General features: G+C 36.0%; 3 protein-coding genes across 6 annotated transcripts; 1 reads left to right on the top strand and 2 right to left on the bottom strand.

Moving 5' to 3' along the window:
- The first annotated feature begins 1,070 nt into the window (after positions 1 to 1,070).
- On the top strand, positions 1,071 to 8,166 carry LOC129575053 (myogenesis-regulating glycosidase). 4 transcript variants are annotated; one of them, XM_055457891.1, is made up of 9 exons: positions 1,071 to 1,772; positions 1,985 to 2,894; positions 2,956 to 3,133; positions 4,218 to 4,417; positions 5,217 to 5,385; positions 5,521 to 6,661; positions 6,784 to 6,927; positions 7,030 to 7,450; positions 7,530 to 8,166. In XM_055457891.1, the coding sequence occupies exons 2-9, from the start codon at positions 2,632 to 2,634 to the stop codon at positions 7,897 to 7,899; spliced, it is 2,886 nt and encodes a 961-aa protein (XP_055313866.1). In that variant the 5' UTR covers positions 1,071 to 1,772; positions 1,985 to 2,631; the 3' UTR covers positions 7,900 to 8,166. The 4 variants fall into 4 exon arrangements, with proteins under 4 accessions (XP_055313866.1, XP_055313873.1, XP_055313882.1 ...); XM_055457898.1 differs by having other exon boundaries at positions 1,339 to 1,680; XM_055457907.1 differs by lacking the exons at positions 1,071 to 1,772; positions 1,985 to 2,894; positions 2,956 to 3,133 and adding an exon at positions 3,533 to 4,005.
- Positions 7,989 to 13,041, bottom strand: LOC129575072 (cytosolic 10-formyltetrahydrofolate dehydrogenase). The gene is made up of 3 exons (XM_055457932.1): positions 9,868 to 13,041; positions 9,312 to 9,699; positions 7,989 to 9,218 (listed from the first exon to the last, which is right to left on the bottom strand). The coding sequence occupies exons 1-3, from the start codon at positions 11,649 to 11,651 to the stop codon at positions 8,589 to 8,591; spliced, it is 2,802 nt and encodes a 933-aa protein (XP_055313907.1). The 5' UTR covers positions 11,652 to 13,041; the 3' UTR covers positions 7,989 to 8,588.
- A 952-nt stretch (positions 13,042 to 13,993) lies between these two features.
- Positions 13,994 to 23,137, bottom strand: LOC129577979 (uncharacterized). The gene is made up of 7 exons (XM_055465934.1): positions 22,375 to 23,137; positions 22,256 to 22,299; positions 20,397 to 20,868; positions 20,194 to 20,206; positions 14,806 to 15,593; positions 14,700 to 14,743; positions 13,994 to 14,622 (listed from the first exon to the last, which is right to left on the bottom strand). The coding sequence occupies exons 1-7, from the start codon at positions 23,123 to 23,125 to the stop codon at positions 14,149 to 14,151; spliced, it is 2,586 nt and encodes an 861-aa protein (XP_055321909.1). The 5' UTR covers positions 23,126 to 23,137; the 3' UTR covers positions 13,994 to 14,148.
- Between the last annotated feature and the right edge of the window lie 1,734 nt (positions 23,138 to 24,871).

Below are 24,871 nucleotides of genomic sequence, written 5' to 3' on the forward strand. Positions count from 1 at the left end.
AATTAGTACGTCATGAAATCTTCAATTATCACATGTGCAATTAAAATCATTTTGTTCGCTGCTCTGTCATTTTCGACACGAATAATGCCGTGTATTCATTTGTATGCATATGGGGCGTTTGGCTTATTAATGTTTCCTCTTTATTAATTTCGCTCGCTCGCATAACAGCGGATGTAATTTCGCATTCATTAATTAAAAATGGAAGAAACATATTCTCTCTTTCTCTGTTATTTATGAGTCTGTGTTTCTCCGTTCTAATGGTTCAATGTGCTTTTGATTTTTAGCAAAGCGATTACGCTACAAATGCAGCGCTCGAGTGTCGAATCGATGGTGTCAAATTCGAAAATTGAACTTGATCTTCAAAGGCCTGAATTGGCCATTTTCATCACATGATTTATTGTTAACGTTTGCGTCGAAGGAAAGGGAAAATCATAAATCAAATTGAGTTGCTCTCGTGACAAAGCCCATTGTATGCAATTTCTTATCTGATATCAACTATATCGAAGTATTCTCTTTCTTCTCATTCCAGAAATGACAGTTCTTCAACCGATTTCGACGGTTTACGATAAGCCGCTAATAAACCGGTCACCTTTGGGCCGGTCTGAATTTAAAGCAAAGAAAAAATGTGGCCAAGGTTGTATTGTTGACATAATTCATGACGATCATAACTAAAGCAAATGAAAAGAATCAACATCGAATGCCATCGATTCACGGTGATTATTTGAACTTTTTATTATTGTTAAAACAAAACAAAAACCGGTCGGTCCCCGTCAATTTTCGGCCAATTGTCTAACTCGTTGAAACTATTTCAATGGGAGAGTGGTTTGTTTGAGCTGCTTCTTTTTTATCACAATGATGATAATTATAATTATCTCTCTGCGCAAAGAGAGACGTATACGTGTGACGATGGCAAGCAAAAAATATAGCGTCAAAACGTCCATTGAACAAATATGATCATGTGTGTGTGCGGGCCATACCCAAACAAACACACAAATCCATAAACACATAATAACGTATACAATGCCGTGTGAAATGCGTTGTCAAAACCCGCAAAACCATCCAATCGAAACACGAATGGCATCAAAGAGCCGTATCGGATTCAAACAAACCACAAGTAAACAACATTTGTTGTTCTCTTTTTACAGCAGGTCTCCATCACAAACAGCGGCAACAGTTTAATCTGGTTCTGAGTGATGCGTGCTACTCTCACATGGAACTTGTTCTTTTTTTTTTCTCTTCAGTTTTTGACCAAATGTCACAATTTTTGAATGTGAAGTGAAATGCAAAGCACACCGACGTGCACAATGTATTTATTTGTAATTAGCGCTCGCTCATCACTTACCGCGAACATTATTTTAAAACGCTTCAGTAGAGCACGAAATGAAACACAGCGCACATGTGTATAGATCTTTATTATGATTTCGCTCTCAAGTACTTGCCGCATGATCAAAATTCAGTCTCGAAACGGACTCCACCATGGTGACAGTGCACAACTAAATGTTCAATTGAATGTATTGTTCTCCAGAAAAGTTGGAATTGAATCGCAAAAAGTACAATCCATTTCTTTGAATATTCAATTCGATTGACGTTTTTACGTTGAAAGAAAAAAACGAACGATTTTTTCTGGTGGCGAGAAAAATAAGGTGACGATAAGTGAAAAGGTGCAATTGGGAAAAAACAGTAAGCGGATTACATCACGTTATTTTGATCCGACCGCAATTAAGATCCATTATCAAATTGTGTCCCGTTTATCACCGGGAGTGAGTTAATCGGTGAGTTAATCGGGAGAGTTTATCAATATTTGCCAATTTAAAATTGATCCATAATAAAAAAATAGATCCCTCGTCTTGACGTATCCACAGATAAAACTTAACACTACCTATGGATCAAATCATTTGCATTTGATTGTAGTCAGTAATGTAAACATGTGACGACGTAAATAAAACAAATTTATGATATTTTTTTCCTTCCATTTGTGATTAAGAATTCAGTTGCAGTAATAGGCTACAGTGGCTTGTGCACAAACCTACCTGCAGCTATACTGACTGATGTGTGATTTGAAAACTAATTTTCATGCAATTGATGCAATAAATGGACAATAGACACGCGAGCTACCGATTGGAATTCCTTCACATCTCAATTCAACCTGGGCTCGTTATTTGAGGCTTTTATTCGCAATAAAAACAGTGAAAATACATTTGCTCGTATAGAATGAATATTATATCGTAGATTTTCATTAAATAAAACTAATTGAAACGAACTGAAATATTTAGCTGCCGTGACAAATTGAACGATAAAAAAATTGTGCCGATTTTTTTTTCTACTAGAGATATAGTAGCGAATCATTTTTACGAGTTTCTGACGTTGAAAAAGAATTGAATTTTTAAAATCATACAGTGACAATCTGTCTTCCATATCGATAGATAGAGCGATAAGAGGGAATGTGTGTATAAAATCATTGTATAATTCATGTCATAGATAATAGATTTATGATTCGGCAAAAACAAATAATGTAATTTGGCTTCGAAGCGTCAATCTTCGCAGCAAGAGCAAAAAAAAAATCAAAAGTCACCGATTGAAACAAGTGAAGAGAATCAAAAACCCGTGTAGTGTGCCATAAATTATTCGGAAATGGATGACAAAAAACGGAGAGCGATTCCATTCATTCGCATTGATTCGCCGTCAGCAAGCCAGCGACAGTCGTACATCAGTGTGTCGAGCAGTGAAGAAAGCATTCCACTCGATGCTCCTCTTGTTCGTCAATCGAGATGTAGCGTTGACATTGATACTATTCCAACGGAACTGCGAGAAAAATGCCAAGTTAACGGGATTGACGGGCATTCGAGCGCATATTTGGATAATTCCGAGTTGAGAGAATCCATTCGAGATATTACGTAAGTTTTGGAAAATACCGCCGTTTCCATTTTAGCCATTTGCTAATGAAAAATTAAACAGGTCTCAATCACCGCCACCGACACCAGACTCATCGATTGGCAGTGCTTCCAATTTGCCAGCGTTAGTGTCAAAAGAGCAGATAGCACGGAGCAATTTGCGCCGAAATTCCATCTCGTTGCCAGCATTGACCAACATTGATTTGGAGGCATTACAGCAACTAGATCAAATTTCACAAGAGGTAAGAGCACCGAATTGACTTTAACCAGCAATTGCATTCATTATTGATATATTCAATGTTAAAAATCAATTAGTACCAAGCGACTCGTTATCACCGCATTCGATTAAATAAGCACGTGATTGCTTCATACGCTTTTTTTCCTGACTTGTTTACACCAGCAAAGTAACCAGTATATGTTTCTTTATTCAAATCCAACAAACGAAAGAAGAAAAAACAACAAAAAACACTCTAACGAAAAGAAGAAGAAAAAACGCGTAATCCTATCGCAAGTTATACACTGCTTTAGACAACTGATTCTTGTATGAGTCAGCAGACGGCACGCTATGAAATCGTATAGAAAATGTGACAGTTTGTGAAGACGTTGTTCTTTTTTCATTCATTGAATACGCTTCGTGCACTCACACGCGCACACTCACATGCACACAACTGGTAATGAACAATCGATTTGTTGGTATTTGCTTGAGCATCGTTATGCTTCGCAATGTTTGGAATATTTTGACGAACGTCAAACAAATGCTGTTCAGTTTCGAAGCGTTTTTAGTTTGACAGTTTTGTTGTTATTTTGTTGTGTTTTTTTATTTTTAATTCTTGATTTAATTTCGTCGTGTCATAGAAGTTTAGTGGATAACAAAATGACAAAAATCATGCAAAAATTTGATTAAACCTCTTCACGCAATCTCATTTTAAATCCAATTCGACACGAAGTTTGTGATTACATTAGAAGATCATTGAAATATTGTCACTAATTAACAATTTGAGCTAAAGTATAAACGAAAAAGTCCAAAATGTCAAATCAGAAGAAAAACCCGTCCGAATATTTTCAAGATTTGTTTCAACCGCCAAAAATTATCGTTCATTCACCGTCGGACAATGTAAATAACAAGTGGAACATAACCACAATCATCCGAAAGCAAATAAGCAAATATGAAAAGAAATGACACAATATTTGAGTTTATGCACGCATTTAGTGGACAACTGAGCTGCGTACATTATTCAAGTTTGAAAATCGATTTTAAATCACTAAAAAAGGGAACTTGTTTCGAATTATTAATTGATAAAATCGTTGATTTACTTAAATTTCTAGTCGCAACCAACCGATAGCCAGTCAAATGACAACAAACATGAGGATGAGGATTCATCGGCCGAATCGCCACTACCATCGCCATGTAAATTGATTCAACAGTGTAATGCGGCGGTCACCAATGCCGGCGACGATATTGAGCGAGCAGCCGATCCGGACGAAGAGAGTGATAGTGATAATGAGAAGCAAAAGCCGCAATTCCAGTAAGTGTTTGTCGCACAACAAACAAATTTTTTTTTAAGAACCCAATCAACTGTTTGTGACCTTCGCGTATTTCGTATGGATTGATAGCGTTTTAAAATTATTTTCGCACACCATAGATAAGAATTAGCGTTTGTTCATAACATTCGAACCGATCACTTGAACAATTTCTTATCGAACCCAACGCGTTACATGTTCCGACCATGAATACCACCAAATCGAACAAAATCACAAACTAAAATGACTGTGAATGTTGATAAAATAACGGAGAAATGCCTTAAGCGTCTGAAAACGAGCGTATACTACAAAACGGAGAGAGAGGCACATTTGTGACGAGTCATTCACACATGTCATATGTGACATGCATGCATCAAAACACCAACGAAAATCATGTGTGTCACTCTGTATTGTTCTTTTTTTTTTGTTTCAAACGAAACATGTCTCGTTGAACATCTCAGCGACCGACTGATACAAACTTATATAGTGATAATGGTATTACACTGTGATAAAATCCAATTTAATCTGAATTTGAATCAATTTATGAGAATTAAGTGTTCAGTCTGTGGATTGTCTCGTGAGCCATCGGTTCGTACAACAGTTTCTTGTGTCTGAGCAAACTGAAAAAAGGGCGAAAAATTTGATTTTTTTCTCTACTCTTTTTCTGTTTTTGCGCATTTCGATTTCGGTTTTGCGTTCAATTCTTTCCGATAGTACTTTTTTTTTTGATAATTTCACAGTGACGATTGTTCAATGAAAATAATAAATTTTAATTCGATTTTTGTTCCATCAAAAACAAAATAGGTCATTCTTCCGTACAAAACGTCGTTTATCGATCGCCCCGTTGCCTGCACTGCGTTTGAATGATAAGGAAATGATGGCGAACGAATTTGAAAGTCAAAGTATGATCAGTAATCAGAATTCAATAACAAGTGTTAATTCGTTGGCCAGTTTATTGAAGGAAAAGATGCAGGTAATTGAACTTTGCCCATTTCAAATACAGATGTATATGTTCAAATTGTTGTGTATATGCACTGCACACAGTGGAGCTGTGTGCTTTGCTGTAGTTGACTGGCAGGAAATCTGAATGTTTATTGCATTTTATTAGATGTTCCCGTCGATGATACGCCGCAAGAAAGAAGCAACAAGTGACTTGAAGATAAAAACGTTTGTGCTGACACTGTTTATGATTATAGTGTTTCTGGTTGGATACGCGTACATCATGTACGAGCAACATGTGCTTTCATACTTGTATTTTGGCCGCATTCAATTCGACAAAGACACCAGAGTGTTTCGCATTTTCGATCATCGCCGGAAATTCATAGAGGGTCGATTGGGCCGCAATATTTTCGATGGCAAACCATTTCACTGTGTGCATGGGAATGCACACGATGGCAGTTTGTGCATCGAATGGGATGGTGAGGCTCGTTTGTATTTGAAAGAAGACAAAACACGAGATGGATGCTTCACATTGCGTTGGCAAGCATTGAAAAATGGCACATTTCCAACGGATTGTTTTGATATCGGCGACAAAGTACATTGGTTTGGCGGTGGCACCACAAAAAATAATGCATGGCCATTGAGTCGAGGTCGTTTCGACTTTGAACCGTTTATTACGGGCGATGCACGAGCTCAACAGTTTAGCAATGCATTGAATCGTCATTTTATCAGTTCGCACAGTGTTTCGATACGAGTGGATGAGAAAACACCATTGTATATCAGTATGAACCACAGTAATTCTAATGAATTTTGCTTGAAAGCCATGAACGATGCATTCGCATTTGTGAATCGGATGACACCGTATCCAGAGCTGAGCTATAACATTTGCATTGCCGAAAACATGAAGAAACTGCACAATATGACCGTTGAGAAGAAGCTGGCAGACGATTTGAGCGAAGCCGATTTGAAAGTGATTTATTCGTTGATGGAAGAGCCCGTTTGGCAAATACCAGCATCGAGTTTCGATCAGTTAACTGAAACTGTCATATTCAATTACACAGAGGATGTTATATCTGTCGGTTATTTAAAGCCTGGACACATTTTGGTGAATGAATTTTGGCAGAAGGAAATCGGTGATTTCACCGTTGACACCGAACGATTCGAACGTTTTGCTCACACCATCAAAGAGTTGCACAAACGTGGTTTTCGCATTGTGCTCACCGTACAACCGTTCATCAGCACGGATTCGAAAAGTTTCAAAGAAGGCGTTGAAAAGAAGTTGCTCATTTATGAGCGTCTTTCTGAACGAAGTACGTATATACGGATTATTCTATTCAAAACAAAAGTTGACTTGGCTCGAAGCACGTCGAAGCAAATTTTTGAATTATCTCAACAGAAAGTAATTTATCTAACTTTTCGTTTTTTTCGATAGGTATTCCGGCGTTAACACGTTACAAAAGTGCTCCCAGCACCGGAGTTTTGGATATAACCATAGCTGATACATATACTTGGCTACTACAAAAGTTGAAGAAAGTCACCAAAGACTATCAAATCGATTCGTTCTTTTTGGACTTTGGTACGTGCCAAACATGCTGAATAGTATAATTTTTTGCCATATTCAACACTCAAACACGATTTTGCTCTGTTTTTTTTCTCACGTCATACAAACACAAATTAGGTACGGCCTATAATATGCCGCATTATTATCAGTGTAGCAAAAGTTTGCTGAATCCGGACGAATATAAGACGATATTCGGACGCAAGTTTGATGATTCAATAAAAATAATGGCCTATTCGGGTGCGATATCAGTGCCAAAATTACCATCATTTTTGAGTTTGCCGCCGGTGAACGCATCGTGGGAAGGTCTTCAATCGATTTTACCGACTGCTTTGGCATACGGTGTGGTTGGAATGCCATTCATAATAGCCGGTGCTGTCGGAGGTGATTATTATGTGCCCGGAAATGATAGCACAATCCTTTCGTATCATTCGCTTGATCAGCCTCAGCTGCCCGACCAAGAGTTATTCGTTCGCTGGTATCAACTGAGCACATTTTTGCCATCGATGCGATTCTCACACTTGCCCGAAGAGTATAAAAGGTAGGTTTTTAGAATCTTCCGACATTTTTCCCCCCCACAAATTTCGACTTTCTTCAAATGTGTTTTTTTTTCTCTTTAGCGATTTCATCACCGATATCGCCAAAGAGCTGTCATCGCTTCGAGAAACGATTGTCATTCCAATACTCAAAAAGTATATGAATGAGGCCATGTACGAGGGCAAACCAATGATTCGACCATTATGGATGCTTGATCCCGCTGATGCGGCATGCCTGCAAGCCGAAAATGAATTTTCATTGGGTGAAGATGTTGTGGTTGCCCCAACATTGTATCGTGGCCAAACAAAACGTACCATCTACTTGCCGGGTGGCCTATGGAAAGACGGTGTCGACGGTTCAATTCGCAAAGGTCATCGATGGCTTTATAGCTATCATGTGCCAATCGATAAAGTGGCATATTTCATTCGGATGCCAACTAATTCCACATCATAAATATTCCACCATAAACATTTAATTTTTGTTCTCTCATTTATTGTGTGCCTCATCGAGTGATACGTATATGAAATATTACTATCGTAGAATATAGAATCATTTGTTATTTTATTTAGCCATTTATTTGAATGAAACAAGGTGAAAACAGAAACAAAGCTGCTATTGTGGTCGATTTATGGAAAGATAACTGAATTTCGAGCTGAATTGCTATGTTTATTGTAATAATGATCAAAATATTTTAAATAAAACTCTAATCAAAATGTGAAATACAGCATCATTTTGATGATGATTTTTTGAATTCATGATAATAATAATGAATATATAACCTTTTCTTTTAATTTTTAATGAAATTTCATTTACGAATAGAATTATTGCAAATATTTTCGTTAATAATGTTTATCAATTTACCGGCTCATCAAACAATTGAAAGTAATTTACATACGAAAATGCTTAAAACACAACCATTTGTGCATGTCAATGGCATTGACTCAATGCAGAAGTATATTTGCTAAATCAACTAAATGGCAACGAAAACATTTGATAAATTTTACGCAGAAATACCATAATTTATTAGCTAAATGTGAATTCAGAGGTGAAATTGTGGGAATTTAATTTCTATTAAATGCTTTTAGTTATTATTTCTAAAAATTACTTCATTATTCATCGCATAACGGAGCATTTCAAATGATTTAATATTCAATTGTGACGCATTTCGTTTTCAGATACTCATTGAGTGCTTCTTTGCCTAGATCTTTGCCGAATCCACTTTGTTTGAAACCGCCAAATGGTGCTGCCACATCAGTTTTATTGTAGACATTAACAAACACCGTTCCCGCTTCAATTTTATCGGCAAAAAGAAGTGCTTTGCTCAAATCCTTTGTAAACACACCGCTAGCCAATCCATATTCGGTTTTGTTTGCACGACGAATGACACCTTCAATGTCGCAGCCGTTGAATTTCGAAATTATCATAATTGGACCGAACGACTCTTCTTCGGCAATGTACATATTGTCTTCGACGTCGGTAAAAACCGTCGGTTGGAAGAAGTAGCCTTTCAGATTTGGTACTCTTTTGCCACCGCAAACTAATGTGGCGCCGTCGCGCACACCCCGCTCACAGTATTCGTGTAGTTTGTCAAAGTGTGCTTTGTGGTTTTGTGGACCGTGTGCAGTTGACCGATCTAATGGATTACCAATTTTCATATTTTTCACATCTTTCAGCACACGACGCACAAACTCATCATGGATTTTGTCTTCGACAAACAAACGACCCGCCGATATGCAATTTTCACCTTTGTTGAAAAATACCGACGACATACCCTGAATGGATGAATGAAGGAACATTTATTGCAATTAGAAAAAGGTGAAATTCATTGAGTTGGAAAATATTTGTGGAATAATCCAATCACTTACATATTTAACAGCTTTATCAAGATCACAGTCAGCAAAAATGACAAGTGGAGACTTTCCGCCGAGTTCTAATGAACATTTCTTGATATTTGATTGCGCACATGATGTCATTATGGTCTTTCCAATCTCCGTTGAACCGGTGAAGCCCAGTTTTCTGATTAAAGGATGATCGGCTATAGATTGTCCAGTAACTGATCCAGTTCCAGGTAAAATATTGATAACACCAGAAGGAAATCCTGCCAAAACCGTCAACTCAGCGAATTTTAATGCGGTTAGAGGACACACCTGGGCTGGCTTGAGAACAACCGTATTGCCAGCTGCAATACAAGCGGCCATCTTCCATGAAAGCATCATCAATGGATAATTCCAAGGTGTTATTATACCACACACTCTGTATATTAGAAGGAAACAAATATTTGAACATTAAAATCTTTCTTAATTCTATTATTGCTTGATTTCTTTGTCTTCGCCTTTTTTTTCGTTTTTTACTTAAAAATTAGTCACGAAAAATGAGCTTCACCATGAAAAAGAAATAAAATGAAAAACAAGTCAAACCTACCCGATTGGTTCTCGTTTCGTGTATGTGAGTACATTATTTGGTCTGGCCGCATTGACTGGAATCGTTGAGCCTTCAATTTTATCGGCGCAACCAGCAAAGTATCGCCATGCATCGATTGACATGCCAATATGTGTTTTCAATGCCAATGTGTACACAGCGCCCGAATCAACTGCTTCAATGGTTGCCAGTTCTTCTTTGTGTTTTTCCATTAAGTCAGCCAATTTGTACATCAGTTGTCCCCTTTGTCTGGCACTGGTTTCACTCCACGGTCCTTTGAAAGCGGCATACGCTGATTTTACCGCAATATCAACGTCTTGCGCTGTTGCAACAGGCATTTTACAAATAACTTGCTCAGTTGTTGGATTGACGATGTCGATTTTCTTTGTATGCGTCCCATCAGTGAAGCTACCATTGATGAACAATTGTGTGGGCACGCGAATTTTCCGTTTGTTCTCGTTGATCGTAATGCCATTGTATTCGACATTGGCTGCAGTGCCTGAAGCACCGGATCGTTTAGCCAGAACTACGGCCGTCAAAAATTCTTCAAACACTGGTGCCATAAACAGCACCGCATTCTCCAAATGAATCTCAAATGCATCTTTAACTTCTTCAATCAATCGTACAACGTCCATCGAACCAGCGCCACTGGTTAAGAAATTCGTTTGCGATTCGATGGTCGTATTCAAAATTGATCGCCAAATATTCTTCAAGTGGTCTTCAATCACTTTCTCTTCGTCGCTCAATTCAATGGTAACTCGTTCGGTTTTCGAACTGAACCATTCACAGGCTGCGAGCATTCGACCGTTACGCATAATACGTTTTACATTTACATATTTGCCATCAATTCCGGGTATCAAAAGACCATGTTCGTTAATCAATGCCGGACGCTGCAGTCCTTTGAGATTAAATGTTTTTGCATCCGAGGGAATTGTGTCATGGTATAAACTGGCACCGAATAGGCGGATCGGTTCTTCGTCACCATTCGATGAAAGTGTGTATGCCAAGGCGCCCGGAACGGAATCCAAACCACGGATAAAATTGAAAATGCGATACGCCGACTGTGTCAAATTAATGATTTGGTTTTCTTCTTTGAATATTGGAGGGTCGTAAGATGCACCAAATTCGATTTGTGGAATTTTAGCCGCTTTCTTTTGGGCAATCAAATCGACGGCATCTTTCATTGATTTCACCCCTTCTGGGTAGAGAAATCGCTTGTAGATTGTGTCTAATGTGTCATCGGATTGAATGTTACATTGTTTTGTCAGTAGAATGGGCCCTGTATCTAAACCATCGTCAGCCCAAAATATTGAAAAACCAGCAATTTCATCGCCTTCAATCAATGTCCAAGAAATGGCACTCGCACCACGGTGACGCGGCAACACAGACGGATGATAGCAAATGCTACCGTGTTTCGCGCCGTCAATCACTTCCATCGGGATGAATTGCGAACAGAATGGCAACACATTTAAATTGGCCCTAACCGATTTATATTGCTCAAGTACATCCGGTAAAACGACACCTTTTCGACGCCACAATGGAAATTTGAACACTGGAATGTTGTGGTGTTTTGCTGTCGCTGCAAGTATATCTTCTCGGTTACCCTTGTCCGGAATCGTAAAAACACCAACCACAGCATAGCCACCATCGACCAAAAGTTCCAACACATCTGCGGCGAAATTACTTTGACCGATTATGGCAATACGCAACGGTTCATAGCCATTGCACACGGGCCCTGCTTCAACTTTACCAGTAGTGCCCAATAAGGTATTGATCAAATAACTCATTTTACGAATTTTATTAACAAAATTTGGTAAGCACGATGAAGTTTTTTAAGTGAATTTGTTACAATAATGAATATATTACTTGTGTCGTTAAAATCGGATGCTGTTTGACTCACAAAATGCACGGTATGTCAAACGATATGATTATCACTTTTTCTTGCTACGTTTCTCACAAAGGTTTGAATCAAACTGAAGCTGGAACCATTCCACTCATTTCTATTTATATTTCATCAAAGTGCGACAGATTAAATCACACCGACAAAGATAACGAATATATATTTTTTTGACTCTAAATACAATTGGAATGGGAATGGGAAGACAAAGACAACAAGCGAAGCAGAGTGGGAAAAAACGAGTTTTTTTTCTCGGCAATTTGATTCTGAAGTGCTACATTTCATCCAAAGAGTGAATGGTCGTCTTATCATCGGATTGTTTTGAATTTCACATATGGGTCTATCACCCCTGACCGAAAAACTGACTCAAACCGGATTTTCGTTTCTTATCAAAAGTGTTTACGAATTACGCTTAATTTAATTTTGATTTGTCATGAAAAAGTCACGATTTTTTGTTTCATGAGTGAAATATTGAGGGTTAAACTAGCGTACAGAAAATTTCGGTTTGAAAAATGCTATTAGCTAAAGAGTAGTTTGGTAGAATACACAAATGCCCAAGAATGAAAAGAGCCACCAATTCGTTTTGAATTTGGGTCAAACGTTGTCAATGACCGGTTTTTGTGATCATCCAAGATTTTTCAAACTGTAAGTAGTCTCAAAGTTGTTTATCCAAACAGAGATCAGCTGTAACAGTCTGCTTTGGTTTCTCATCCAATATTGGATATTACACCTTTGGTCAACGAACTTTTGTGTCTGCTTTCTCTTCTTCAAAATGCTGTAGTTCTCTATGCTGTGGAATGAAGAAAAGAATGTGTTTTAACCGGCTGCTATCAATAGTAGTGTAATAACGCATAATTGTGTCAATCATCTTTTCAGCGGCTTCAAATACTGCACTGAGCGACTTGTTTTACATAACTTCGTGTGCTTCAGCGTTTTTAATTATCGCATTTCTATGAATACATTACTTAGATTACAAAGGGGAATATCTGGTTCAAACCAGTTTTTCTAATTATGTGTGTTTTTTTTGCTCTCAATGAAAGTGTTACTCAAAAGATTGTTCATTGATATAAAAAATAGCCCAAATATTCCGGAGTACTACGAAGTATGTTCGTGCACTCAATTCATTGTAATCTATTTTACCATAATGCTTATCTCTAATTTATGATTTAAAAATAGAGATTCCACTTGAACATGATTATTGTGCATGAAACCAAAATTCGTTGACATTATCAACAGCGTTGTGCAATTTCTCCACCAAGAAGAAAAACAATGATTGATGTGACATTATATTTATTTACCAGCAAATCCCAGATATGGCACATACATTTTTTTTTAAATAAAGAATCGTACTTATTTGTAATCATTGAGTTAAATTGTTCATCAATTGAAAATGTGTGTTTTGACTCGATGCACAGGAAGTGACCAAAGTGATTTCGGATCAAGTTCAACCGATCGTTGACTTTTTCAGAGATGACTTTAGCGCACTCAAGTGCGCTACAGCGCACCCGAGTATTTTTGTTGTTTTTTCGTTCTACTTTAGCTTTTTGGCTGGGATTTTTTAAAATAATATTTTGTGTAATATAACGAAGAAGATTTTACATTTTCTGTTCCCGGTATTCGCATTGTGTGGTCATATGCACCTAGTAATTACGCACATTGGCTCAATTTTGCAATATTACGCAATTTCTACTTTTGGGGATTTTTTCTTCATATTTTACTAATATAAATGTGGTTTTTCAAAAAACTGTTCTTTGTTATGTTACACAAAATATTGATACAAAGTTTTTTTGACCAAAATGGTAAAGTATAACGAAGAAAAAAAAACAAAAAAAAACAACACAAATACTCGAGTGCGCTAAAGTCATCTCTGGACTTTTTAAACTCTCTTCCAATTCGGATTTGAATTTTTGTTTACAGTAGAACTAATCTAACTTTGCTTAGCACCTAAATTGTGTTAAACGAAAGAAATCGTTATTTTTTGATACGGCAATACCAATTTGAATTTGAAAATTTCCATTATTTTAAATAGAACTTCAATGTTTTGAGCATTTCAATTTTTTTCGGGCAAAATCTACGAACTTAGATTGAAAGATCTTCATGATCATTCGCTTTAATTGTTAAATAACTTTTTCTTCTTGTAAGTATTACCTTTCATTTTTATTTTCGTTTCGCGGGTGTTTAAATTATCAGCTGAAAATTTTCAAAATTATCAGTGGAAAACGATCTTCTTAATTCAAATATATGAAAGAAATGTTTCTAAATATTATTTATTTCGTTTCTATTTTTTCATTCAATAAACAAAGCATCACGTGAAAACCGATTAGAAAAATAGTTTTCTGAATGTAAATCGAAGAATAAACAATAAATATATAAATGATCAAACATAATCAGAGTTGGTTAAAAATTTGCTTGTGATAATAGCCCAACCGAACCACATCTTCAACGACATCATTCAGTCGACGCTCGTATTCCGCTTGCCCGTGCTCTGTTAAACCAGTGACTAGGCCTTGGTTCGCATTCTCACCCTCAGCCATTTTGTCACACATTTCGTCTAAGTTTGTAACTTCGCTTGAGTTTGCTTGCGAAATTTGAATAAGCATTGGAGCGAGCATCAGTGCGTAGTTGCCACATCGCTTCAATTCTGATTGCAAGTCATCAAATGTAAACAGCTCGTCTGGATTACTTCCTAATAGCTGTACTGTTCTGGATAGTGACTTGTGATAAAACTGCAGTAGATTGTCGTATTCCTTATCGCGGAGTGCTTTATCGGTGGATGTAAACAGATTATAGAGTAAGTCAATTGCTGGAGATCCGAACCGGATCACTTGCCAATCGAGTAGTCGAATGTCTTCCGCGGCACCCTTCAAAAGAAATAATTCAATCAATTTACTTGCTCCTCAATCACGCTGTTTAAATCTCTAAATTGTATCAAACTCACATCTTTATTGAAACGATAAAGTATGTTATTATTCCAGAAATCTCCTGCAAAACATAAAAAAATAATAAGTGAAACTGACATTGAAATCTTAAATTTTTTGAAATACCATGGCAAATCACTCCTAAATAATTAGCAGATTTTTCATTTAATATATTTTCGAAATAGTCCATGAAATTTTCTTTCAAATCAAGCATGATGTTCTTGTGATCTTGACTCTTTAGCAATGCCACCGCCTGCTCGTATGATCCTCTAACCATATCTCGCATATTTTTCGACTCGAAGAAAAATCGAAAAATGTCTGTATACTTCTCAAATTCAGCGAATTCTTCTGGTTTTTGATCTTTCATTGCAATCGAAATTCCGTGAAACTTTGCAATCTCACGCATTGCGAGCCGCACATTTTCAATTGGCGATGTCTTCACCTTGTTCCACAGTTTGAACTCTTGTGGTCGAAGATCCTCCAAAATTATAGCATAATGCTCGTTTTCGCCGTCAATCGTTGCCGCGTAGCACTTTGGATACGCCAAAAACTGATCGTCTTTCGATAAGTTTTTTTCCGCTTGGAATTTTGCAAAACTCGGCATCAATTTTGTGTAAAAAGCGGCTTCGCGTGTGAAAGCAACATCTGATATGAATTCCTTCCGGCGATTTTTGCTTGAAGGTGCCACTTTGCACACAAGATGCAACTTCTTTTCACTGTTACGTTCAGCAAGGGTTATGCACGACAGTTCACTCATAAATCCATCGCCCACGTTAGAACCCTGCTTCACTTGCACAGAACAGTCTTTAAAACCATTTTCTTTGATAATCTTATCTAATAGCTTTTGAATGAACTTTGGCAACGCTATTTCACTCATTTTGATACTCTCGTCGAAACGTTCACGATACGATTGTCTCAATTTGCAAATTGTCGGTGTATTTATATGACGATAGAATATCCAATTTCAACGTATCTTATAAATCGTGATATCATGCTGTAATCAGCGAGCACATGGCACATGCAATTACCAATCCTTTGTTTTTTCTATTCTCCCTTGTCATTGTTTAATTAAATGGCATTCAAACTTGCAATTCATCCAGAAATTGAACGATTTATTGTTTTTTACAATGCATACATTGTACATTGTGCTTTGTTGTATTTTGTAAATTGATCATGGTTGATTGTATGCCATGATACAACGGAATCATGGCTGTACCAATACATATTATTAACCATTATCACTATGATATACACATTTGATCGTCAACATTTGCGATTTAGAGTGATAAGTCTAACTATCAACTAAGCAAATACGTAAATATGTTAAATAATTCTAAATCAAATTGATCATGATCTTCAAAACCACAAATCAAAGTCGCCAATGTCATGTTATTAACCAACAACGACAATGACAAAGCTTGTAATTGATCCAATTGAACATTTCCTCGTCTTCGATTTAAAGTGGTATAAGTATTAGTCAATTTGCCGACACCGCCAGCAATCGATTGAATTTACTTGATGCCCATACTCCATGGAAACAACTGTTTTACTAACTAAGAAGATTCAAATTTTATTTTCGAAGGTTTAACACGAACAAAGTGTAGTTCAACAAAATTGAATAATATTCTCGAATCGAATAATATGATTAGATTGCTTGTGCTTCTTGCATCAACATTGACACCATCAGCAATGCGTAATTGCAACATCATCTCAATTCTGATTGTAAATCATTCAGATTCTTTTATTTTTTAAACATCTTATCTGGATACTGAATTACTTCCTGGTTGTTTCACTATCTTGATTAATGTCATCACGACACGTTTTCGTTCTCTTTACCATTAAGTGTCTTATCGGTAGATATAGTAAATATGTTCGTTGATCAAGCGTTGGTGAAATGTAATTCAATATTTGCCGATCCACAAGTCGAATGCTTTGGCAATACCATGAAAAAAAATGTACACCTATCTTTGTGCAAAAAAAATTTATTCATGCAATTTACCAACTCATTAAATTAGTTCACATTCCAAAATTAAAATTTAATGAGTATATTCTTTTCATGGGATTTTAATTCAATCATTTTCTTGAGAATGAATTATATGATAAATTTGCCATGAGTGACACTTTGCTGTGAGAATCGAGTCAAAATACCAGTTTATTTTATCCGTATAAATGGTGATTAGGATGATTTATTATGTCCCAGTTATTTAAACTGAAATAATGTGAGCATAAGAAATTACTTGAGTTTTGCTTTGATTTGTCAATTCAATTGTCCCTCAAATGTTTTGAAACGATACACACTTTCATATTGTGACCAAACACTCTAAGTCACAGTTATAAAAACAATTGTATGAAAAAAAAATTGTACTGAAGTGAAAAAAATATTTAATTTTAGAACACGCACTGTTAAGTCTATGACTATAATCTAAAAACCGCAAGTCAAAGTCATTGTGCAATCAATCGAAGCTCGTATTTAAATAGAAGTCGTTTTCTTAAACTGAACGATCTGCTCGCAAAGTAAAAAATCTAATTGACAGAACATTACACACTCAAAATTGTAAAACCAATGTTCTTTGATTACATCGATCTCAACCGTTGCTCATATTTCTCATTCAGACAAATAAATGACTTGTCGTGACCCTCGGAATGTTTATCACATCCAAATTTACTAATTCATGTGGGTACAAATATGTGAATTTTGGGAATTTCTCATGTGCCTTTTCCAGTTACAAACATTTAACAAATTTCAACACACCAATTTATCCTCGCATTTGATTTATTTTATGATAATAGCAAAGATTAACAATATCCTCGAAGATTTCATTTAATTGAGGTTGGTATTCTTGTTCAGCTCCTCTTTTTGACTCAGCAATTATCTCTTGTTGATCTTCTTCCTTCATTTTATCGCTGATTTCATTCGAAAAGTCCGTCGAATCGGCCAACAGTAAAAACTGAAGTATTAGAGGTGTTTGTAGTAAAGCAAAGCTGCCATATTCTCTCAATTCTGATTGCAAGTCATCAAATGAAAATAATTCGCTTAGATCACTTCCGAATTGCGGTGGCGGTTTTTGACAGTGAGTCGTAGTATAAATGCAGTAAGTTTGTTCACGTAAGTAAACCTAGGGGGATTTAACTACGTGAAAACTTGTAAAAAAATGATATAAACGCGCACGAAATTGTTACATTCACCAGAGAACTTGCATGATTCCACTCAGTTGACAAGTTCCGTATTAAAACAACATGCGCGAACTTGTGCGAGTTCGTGTGCAAACATGAAGCTGGACGACGCGCACACATCAGTCGTTCCATTTATATCTGGATTAACTTTTTCTTCCAACACTTTCTCCAGCTCTTTAAAAATATTTCCTTTGTCCATTTTATAATTATATAAATCTTTGAACTTTTGGAAAGGATGTGAAAAATCTTTATACACGTAAACAACCGATTTTTAGTTTGAAACGCGTTTTAGATGTCAAATAACAACTTGAAAAACGCGCCAAACCATAAACAAACTTGTGTAAACTTGTGACCGTGCGCATCAGTACGTACAACGAACGCGTCGAACTTCCGCGAATCAAGCAAACTGGCAGAAAACATGCTGAACTCGTAAGAGTTAAATTCCCCTAGAAGTAAACATACAAGCTCAACAAAAATATTAAAATATAAACAACCATTGTCAAGTTCCTATTTTGGGTAAAATTATAAATAAAGCTCATTCACTTCCGCCTCTTTTGATATAAAAGAGGCGGATAGCGCAATGAAAGATCAGTATTTGAATATTAACTAAACCGTAAAGGTGTTTTATTCATTTATTCATTCTGTTGAGACTTGACCATCTGGGGACAGTCTCAACAAAGTTGTCATATTCTTTGTCTCGAAGTGCTTTGTCGGTTGATGTAAATATGACGTAAACCAAGTCAATTGCTGACGATGCATATTTCACAAGTTGAAAATCCAACAGTTTAATACCTTTGGTCATACCCTTGGAAATTGGTTAACAAACCAAACCGATGAAATGTTGAATATTGCATTTGATCTAGATAAATGAAACTTACTTTCTCATCGAAACTGTATAAGATATTATTATTCCACAAATCGTCTGAAATAATTCAATATTATTGCGAATTCTATTGGACACATTCAAAATGTATCTTGAAAAAAGTACCATGACAGGTTACGGCAAAGCGGCTTTTTTCACTGGGAACAGAACTATAATGCGAGACAAAGTTCTGTTCTCTTTCAAAGTTCTCGCATAATGTTTTTATGTTCGTTATTTTTCAACGATGCTATGGCTCGATCGTAGGAGGCTTCAAACACACTATCAGACTTAACATATTCTCTGCAGAGATCAGTAACTGTCTCAAATTTGGCAAACACTTCTGGTTGTTGATGTTTCATTGCCATTGAAATGCATGTAAATTTCCCATTTCCCACGCATGGCCAATCGCATATTTTCGAGTGGCGCTGTTTTAGTTTTTTCCCATAACTTGAAGCCGCGATGTCGAAGATCCTCTAAAACAATCACATACTGTTCGGTTTGATCATCAACTATTGCAGCATAACACTTTGATATGCTAAAAACTGATCGGATTCGGCCAAATTTTTTTCTTGTTGAAATTTCAAAAAACTTTGCAACACTTCGTTGTAAAAAGTCGCCTCCCGACTGAACATACTTTCTGTAAAATATTCATTGCGCCGATTTTCGTCCACTGGAGCCACTTTACACACAAGATTCAATCTTTTTTCATTCTCAGCAATCGTTACGCTACAGATTTCACTTGTGAATCCATCTCCGACCTGCGAACCTTGTTTCACTGTCAAAGAATAATCTTTGAATCCGTTTTTTTCGCTATACGATTCAAAAGATCGTAAACGTAATGTGGTAACTGTACTTTACCCATTTTGGTGGTACGAATTGAATGTTCGCTAAATGAATTTGTGTTCAAATATTTATAAATAAAACGGCATGAAGCTGTAATTTGCAACTTATTACACTCTAAATGTTGCTATTTTCATCAAATAAAATTGAAAAAATTATTTTCCATCTATCTATCTGAAATGTTGTTTTTGCTGTAATGTACATGGTGTCTAATAAATTACAATTTTATCGTTTTGCAAAAGTGTCTGGTACTGATAAGTACAAGAAACTAATATATCTTTGTAATGAGGTAATTTTTGCAGTGATATAATAAAAGAATTGGTTTTAGTTTGTACATTTCAAGGTATTGCTATGCAGCTTTTTATTGGGATATTTTCAATAATTACAACGTGTGCTTCTCTGCCATAAGAACCAATGTATTTGACGTGACAGTGAATGGCGGTGGCGCCTAAATAGAATCTGCGGCAACTTTAGGAACTATCAATACTTCTTGTTGTTGCGAAATTCGTGACAACAACAAAAAGTATTGATAGTTCCTAAAAATGCCCCAAATTGCCAATACATCTTATTTAGGCGCCACCGATCTTATTTAGGCGCCGCTATCTTGCGCCGGCCAAAAGCATAGGTTGAATAATTACAATTGTGTATTCGCTGAAAATAAATCATTAATAACAAGAACTTGAATCTAGTTCAGCTGACTAAGGAAGGTTTCAATGTCAACGTTTTAAATGCATCAATCAAGTTTATGATAGTAGCCCAGTTTATCAATAACATCTTCAAAGACCTCGTTCAACGACGATCGTATTCCAATTGTGCTACTTCATTCAAGCGACACATGATCAAAGTTGGTTAAAAATTTGCTTGTGATAATAGCCCAACCGAACCACATCTTCAACGACATCATTCAGTCGACGCTCGTATTCCGCTTGCCCGTGCTCTGTTAAACCAGTGACTAGGCCTTGGTTCGCATTCTCACCCTCAGCCATTTTGTCACACATTTCGTCTAAGTTTGTAACTTCGCTTGAGTTTGCTTGCGAAATTTGAATAAGCATTGGAGCGAGCATCAGTGCGTAGTTGCCACATCGCTTCAATTCTGATTGCAAGTCATCAAATGTAAACAGCTCGTCTGGATTACTTCCTAATAGCTGTACTGTTCTGGATAGTGACTTGTGATAAAACTGCAATAGATTGTCGTATTCCTTATCGCGGAGTGCTTTATCGGTGGATGTAAACAGATTATAGAGTAAGTCAATTGCTGGAGATCCGAACCGGATCACTTGCCAATCGAGTAGTCGAATGTCTTCCGCGGCACCCTTCAAAAGAAATAATTCAATCAATTTTCTTCCACTTTCAATTATTCAACGTTCTTTGAATGACAACACAATCTACGTCTTTCCGAAAACAAACAAGAGATAGGCGTCTCCGAAAGAGTTGTAAATATAATCTCGGCTTATAACTCTGTTGAAAAAAGCTATCAGCTATTTCTTATCAGCAGGGTAACCAAAAATATTTACGAAAAAGTCCAAAATATTTATGTAAATATTTATGAAATACCGTCGAAATATTTATGAAGAAGTCCAAAATATTTACGAAAATATTTAAAATATTTTCATTAAAAACCATTATATTTGAGTATAAACAGTAAATTTTTGGTGTTTTCCAAGGAAAATACGTTAGTTAAAGACTAATCAAAGCTATTGCAATAAATTACGACATGCATTTTTAAATTTTCGAATGAAAACGAACGACGTTGATCTCCCAGAACTTGTTTATACTTCGAAAATGTTCTCTCAACATCACATAAGGTGATTGGTGCATACAGAAAACAACTAAGTTCTTCCGGTGACAGCATATCGACGAAATCATCCTTTCGTGTTGTTTTTCCCTTGTTCGACATTTGTTTTGAAATCACTTCAATATCACACATTTTACAGAACAATACTGAGCCATCGGTTTGAAATTCATTTGGATGCTCTTTTACAGCTCTACCAAAGAATCTTTGCAAATTTTCTTTCGGCATTTTAAAACTGTTCCAAATGCAGCGTGCGAACAATTGAGAATCGATTGCCAAACTGAAGTGTCATATTACATTTGTGGGAAACCGTTTGCACTAAAACAATAGACCGCGCTGTTTGTTTTCATTGGGATTATTTCTTTTCTCACTTTCTTTCGTGTTCTGCATAAGCATTGTGTGAACCGCCACCAGCACTGTTGTCGTGCCATACGACTCGTACAGATAGTTCTGTGTGTTGTAATGGTCAACAAAGGATACTAGATTTAAAAATCGATTGCTAAAGTGAAATGTTGTGCACAGAAAGCGGTGAAGAATGACGCAATTTTGCGATACATTGATTCCGAAGATAAAAATAATGAAATTATTTATACGCTAAGTCTGAAATGTGGTGAAATATTTATGATTGCTCTCAAAAATAGCGAAATATTTATAAATATTTTTTTTCGGCACATTAGCCGAAATATTTAAAAAAATATTTTATATGTTCGTAAATATTTTTAGTTGCCCTGCTTATCAGGTATGCGGACATCATGTTGATTTATAAGAACAAATTATCAAGACTTGAGCATTACTATAGAGCCTGTTATTTTCGGGATCTTATTCTTCTTCTTATTGTGAAATTCATTTTTATTTCATAGAACGCAATTTGGCTTCTAAATCAATTCTCTAAATTGTATCATATTTACATCTTTGTTGAAACGGAAAAGTATGTTATTATTCCAGAAATCCCCTGAAGAACAAAATAAAAAGAAAATTTTATTTATAAATAAAAACTCAAATTGGCACCTTAAATTTTTTGAAATACCATGGCAAATCACTCCTAAATAAGTAGCAGATTTTTCATTTAACATATTTTCGAAATAATCCATGAAATTTTCTTTCAAATCGAGCATGATGTTCTTGTGATCTTGACTCTTTAGCGATGCCATCGCCTGGTCATATGATCCTCTAACCATATCTCGCATATTTTTCGACTCGAAGAAAAATCGAAAAATGTCTGTATACTTCTCAAATTCAGCGAATTCTTCTGGTTTTTGATCTTTCATTGCAATCGCGATCCCATGTAATTTTCCCAATTCGCGCATTGCGAGCCGCACATTTTCAATTGGCGATGTCTTCGCCTTGTTCCACAGTTTGAACTCTTGTGGTCGAAGATCTTCCAAAATTATAGCATAATGCTCGTTTTCGCCGTCAATCGTTGCCGCGTAGCACTTTGGATACGCCAAAAACTGATCGTCTTTCGATAAGTTTTTTTCCACTTGGAATTTTGCAAAACTCGGCATCAATTTTGTGTAAAAAGCGGCTTCGCGTGTGAAAGCAACATCTGATATGAATTCCTTCCGGCGATTTTTGCTTGACGGTGCCACTTTGCACACAAGATGCAACTTCTTCTCACTGTTACGTTCAGCAAGGGTTATGCACGACAGTTCACTCATAAATCCATCGCCCACGTTAGAACCCTGCTTCACTTGCACAGAACAGTCTTTAAAACCATTTTCTTTGATAATCTTATCTAATAGCTTTTGAATGAACTTTGGCAACACTATTTCACTCATTTTGATACTCTCGTCGAAACGTTCACGATACGATTGTCTCGATTTGCAGATCGTCGGTGTATTTATGTAACGATAGAATACTCAATTTCAACTTATCTTATAAAGTGTGATATCATGCTGTAAACAGCACTGATTATAATCAGTACGCACTTGCGCGCAATTAGCAATTCATTTTTTTTCTATTTTTCCTTTTCATTCCCAAGAGAAACCAATCAATTCAAAATACGCCAAGCAGTTGATAAGCTCAAGTTATATGATTCATTTGACGCTGTTTAGACGCCCGTTATCGTTTTGTAAAACGGTCCAGTACTGATAAGTACAACAAACTGATATATCTATGTAACGAGCGCATTGTTGGAGTGATATAATGAAAGAATTGGTTTTAGTACATTTCAAGGTGTTGGTATGCAGCTTTTAATTGGGATATTTTCAATAGTTTCAATTGTATATTCACCGGGGCCCAGAAACGCGTAGTTATGTTTTGTGTGCTGCCACAAGTAACTACGCGCCCCACGTAGTATCTATTACGATCTATTACGTTTCCCAACAAAAATGAAAAATATCTTCAGTTGTTTTATGATTTCCTGTAAATGTTTTTTAATAATAATTTCGCATTTTTTTCAAATGTTTTTTTTTCAAATTCCTTTTTCAATGAACATTATTTGAATCTAAAACTCGTTAAGATAAGTTCTATGACTTTTTACCACTTTTCCGTTCAATGATTCCTGGATTTTTCAATTTGTTTTCTCACGCCATTGTAAATTCTACTCAAACTAGGCCATTAAAACCCATATCTAGAAACTTCATTTTCTATATAAAAATTATCCAAATAAATTGAATGAAATGTTAAATGAATGTTCAATTTTGCGTGATTTTACGTTTAGCATTGCTACACAGCATGTTTTGTTGATCTCCGAGTATATAACGTACTAGAATAAACTGATTGAAACTAGTACAATTAGCATTTGCCACCATTTTTATTCAATTATTTTTCATATTTTTGACATTTTGAGCAATCAAAATAAAATTGAAGTGAGGTTTATTTTATCACGAGTTGTTTTCCATAAACATATGTGCCGTAAAAATTAAAAATTAAACTTTGTCGAACAAATCCCAATCTGAATACATTCTACTGTTTACTGAAATAGAAGTTTTATTCCCTGCTTCAAAGTCTGTACGGAAATATAAATGAACTGATTAAGTATACCATGACACTCGATGCATTGTATTGTAAACTATACTTTACAAGTAAAAATGATCAATTTTCATCCAATTTACTTGGAATTTGGCATAGATAACTTTTGTGATACAAAAAAAAAATTCCAATATCCAAATAGCAGTTATATCGGAAGAAAAGCATAGTTGCAGAATGAAATCTTCAATTTTTTATGATTTTTGAAGGTGGACCAAAAAATTTGTTTGGAAAGTACTCGAATAGATTGTCCGATTGTATTAGAATTGTATCTGGCAAAGAAAAGTTCCGCATTTGGTAGCGATTTTCGAAGAAGTTCTATCTTTTTTGAGCCCATTTCTATTCATTGATTCCTGGACTTTTCATTTACTCATTTCACTTCAATCTCGACTCTATCCAAACAAGGCCATCAAAACCAATATATATTGGCACTTGATTTTCCTTGTAGTTCTTTGTAAAATGATTGTTATCATCTCTACAAAGAAGGAAAATCAACTGAATTTGAAGTGAAATGAGTGAACGAAAAATCCAGGAATCAATGAATAGAAACGAGC

The sequence above is a fragment of the Sitodiplosis mosellana genome, unplaced genomic scaffold (genome assembly GCF_009176505.1).
Source record: "Sitodiplosis mosellana isolate CC-2019 unplaced genomic scaffold, AAFC_SMos_1.0 Smas_scaffold_1, whole genome shotgun sequence".
NCBI classification, from domain to species: Eukaryota; Metazoa; Arthropoda; class Insecta; order Diptera; family Cecidomyiidae; genus Sitodiplosis; species Sitodiplosis mosellana.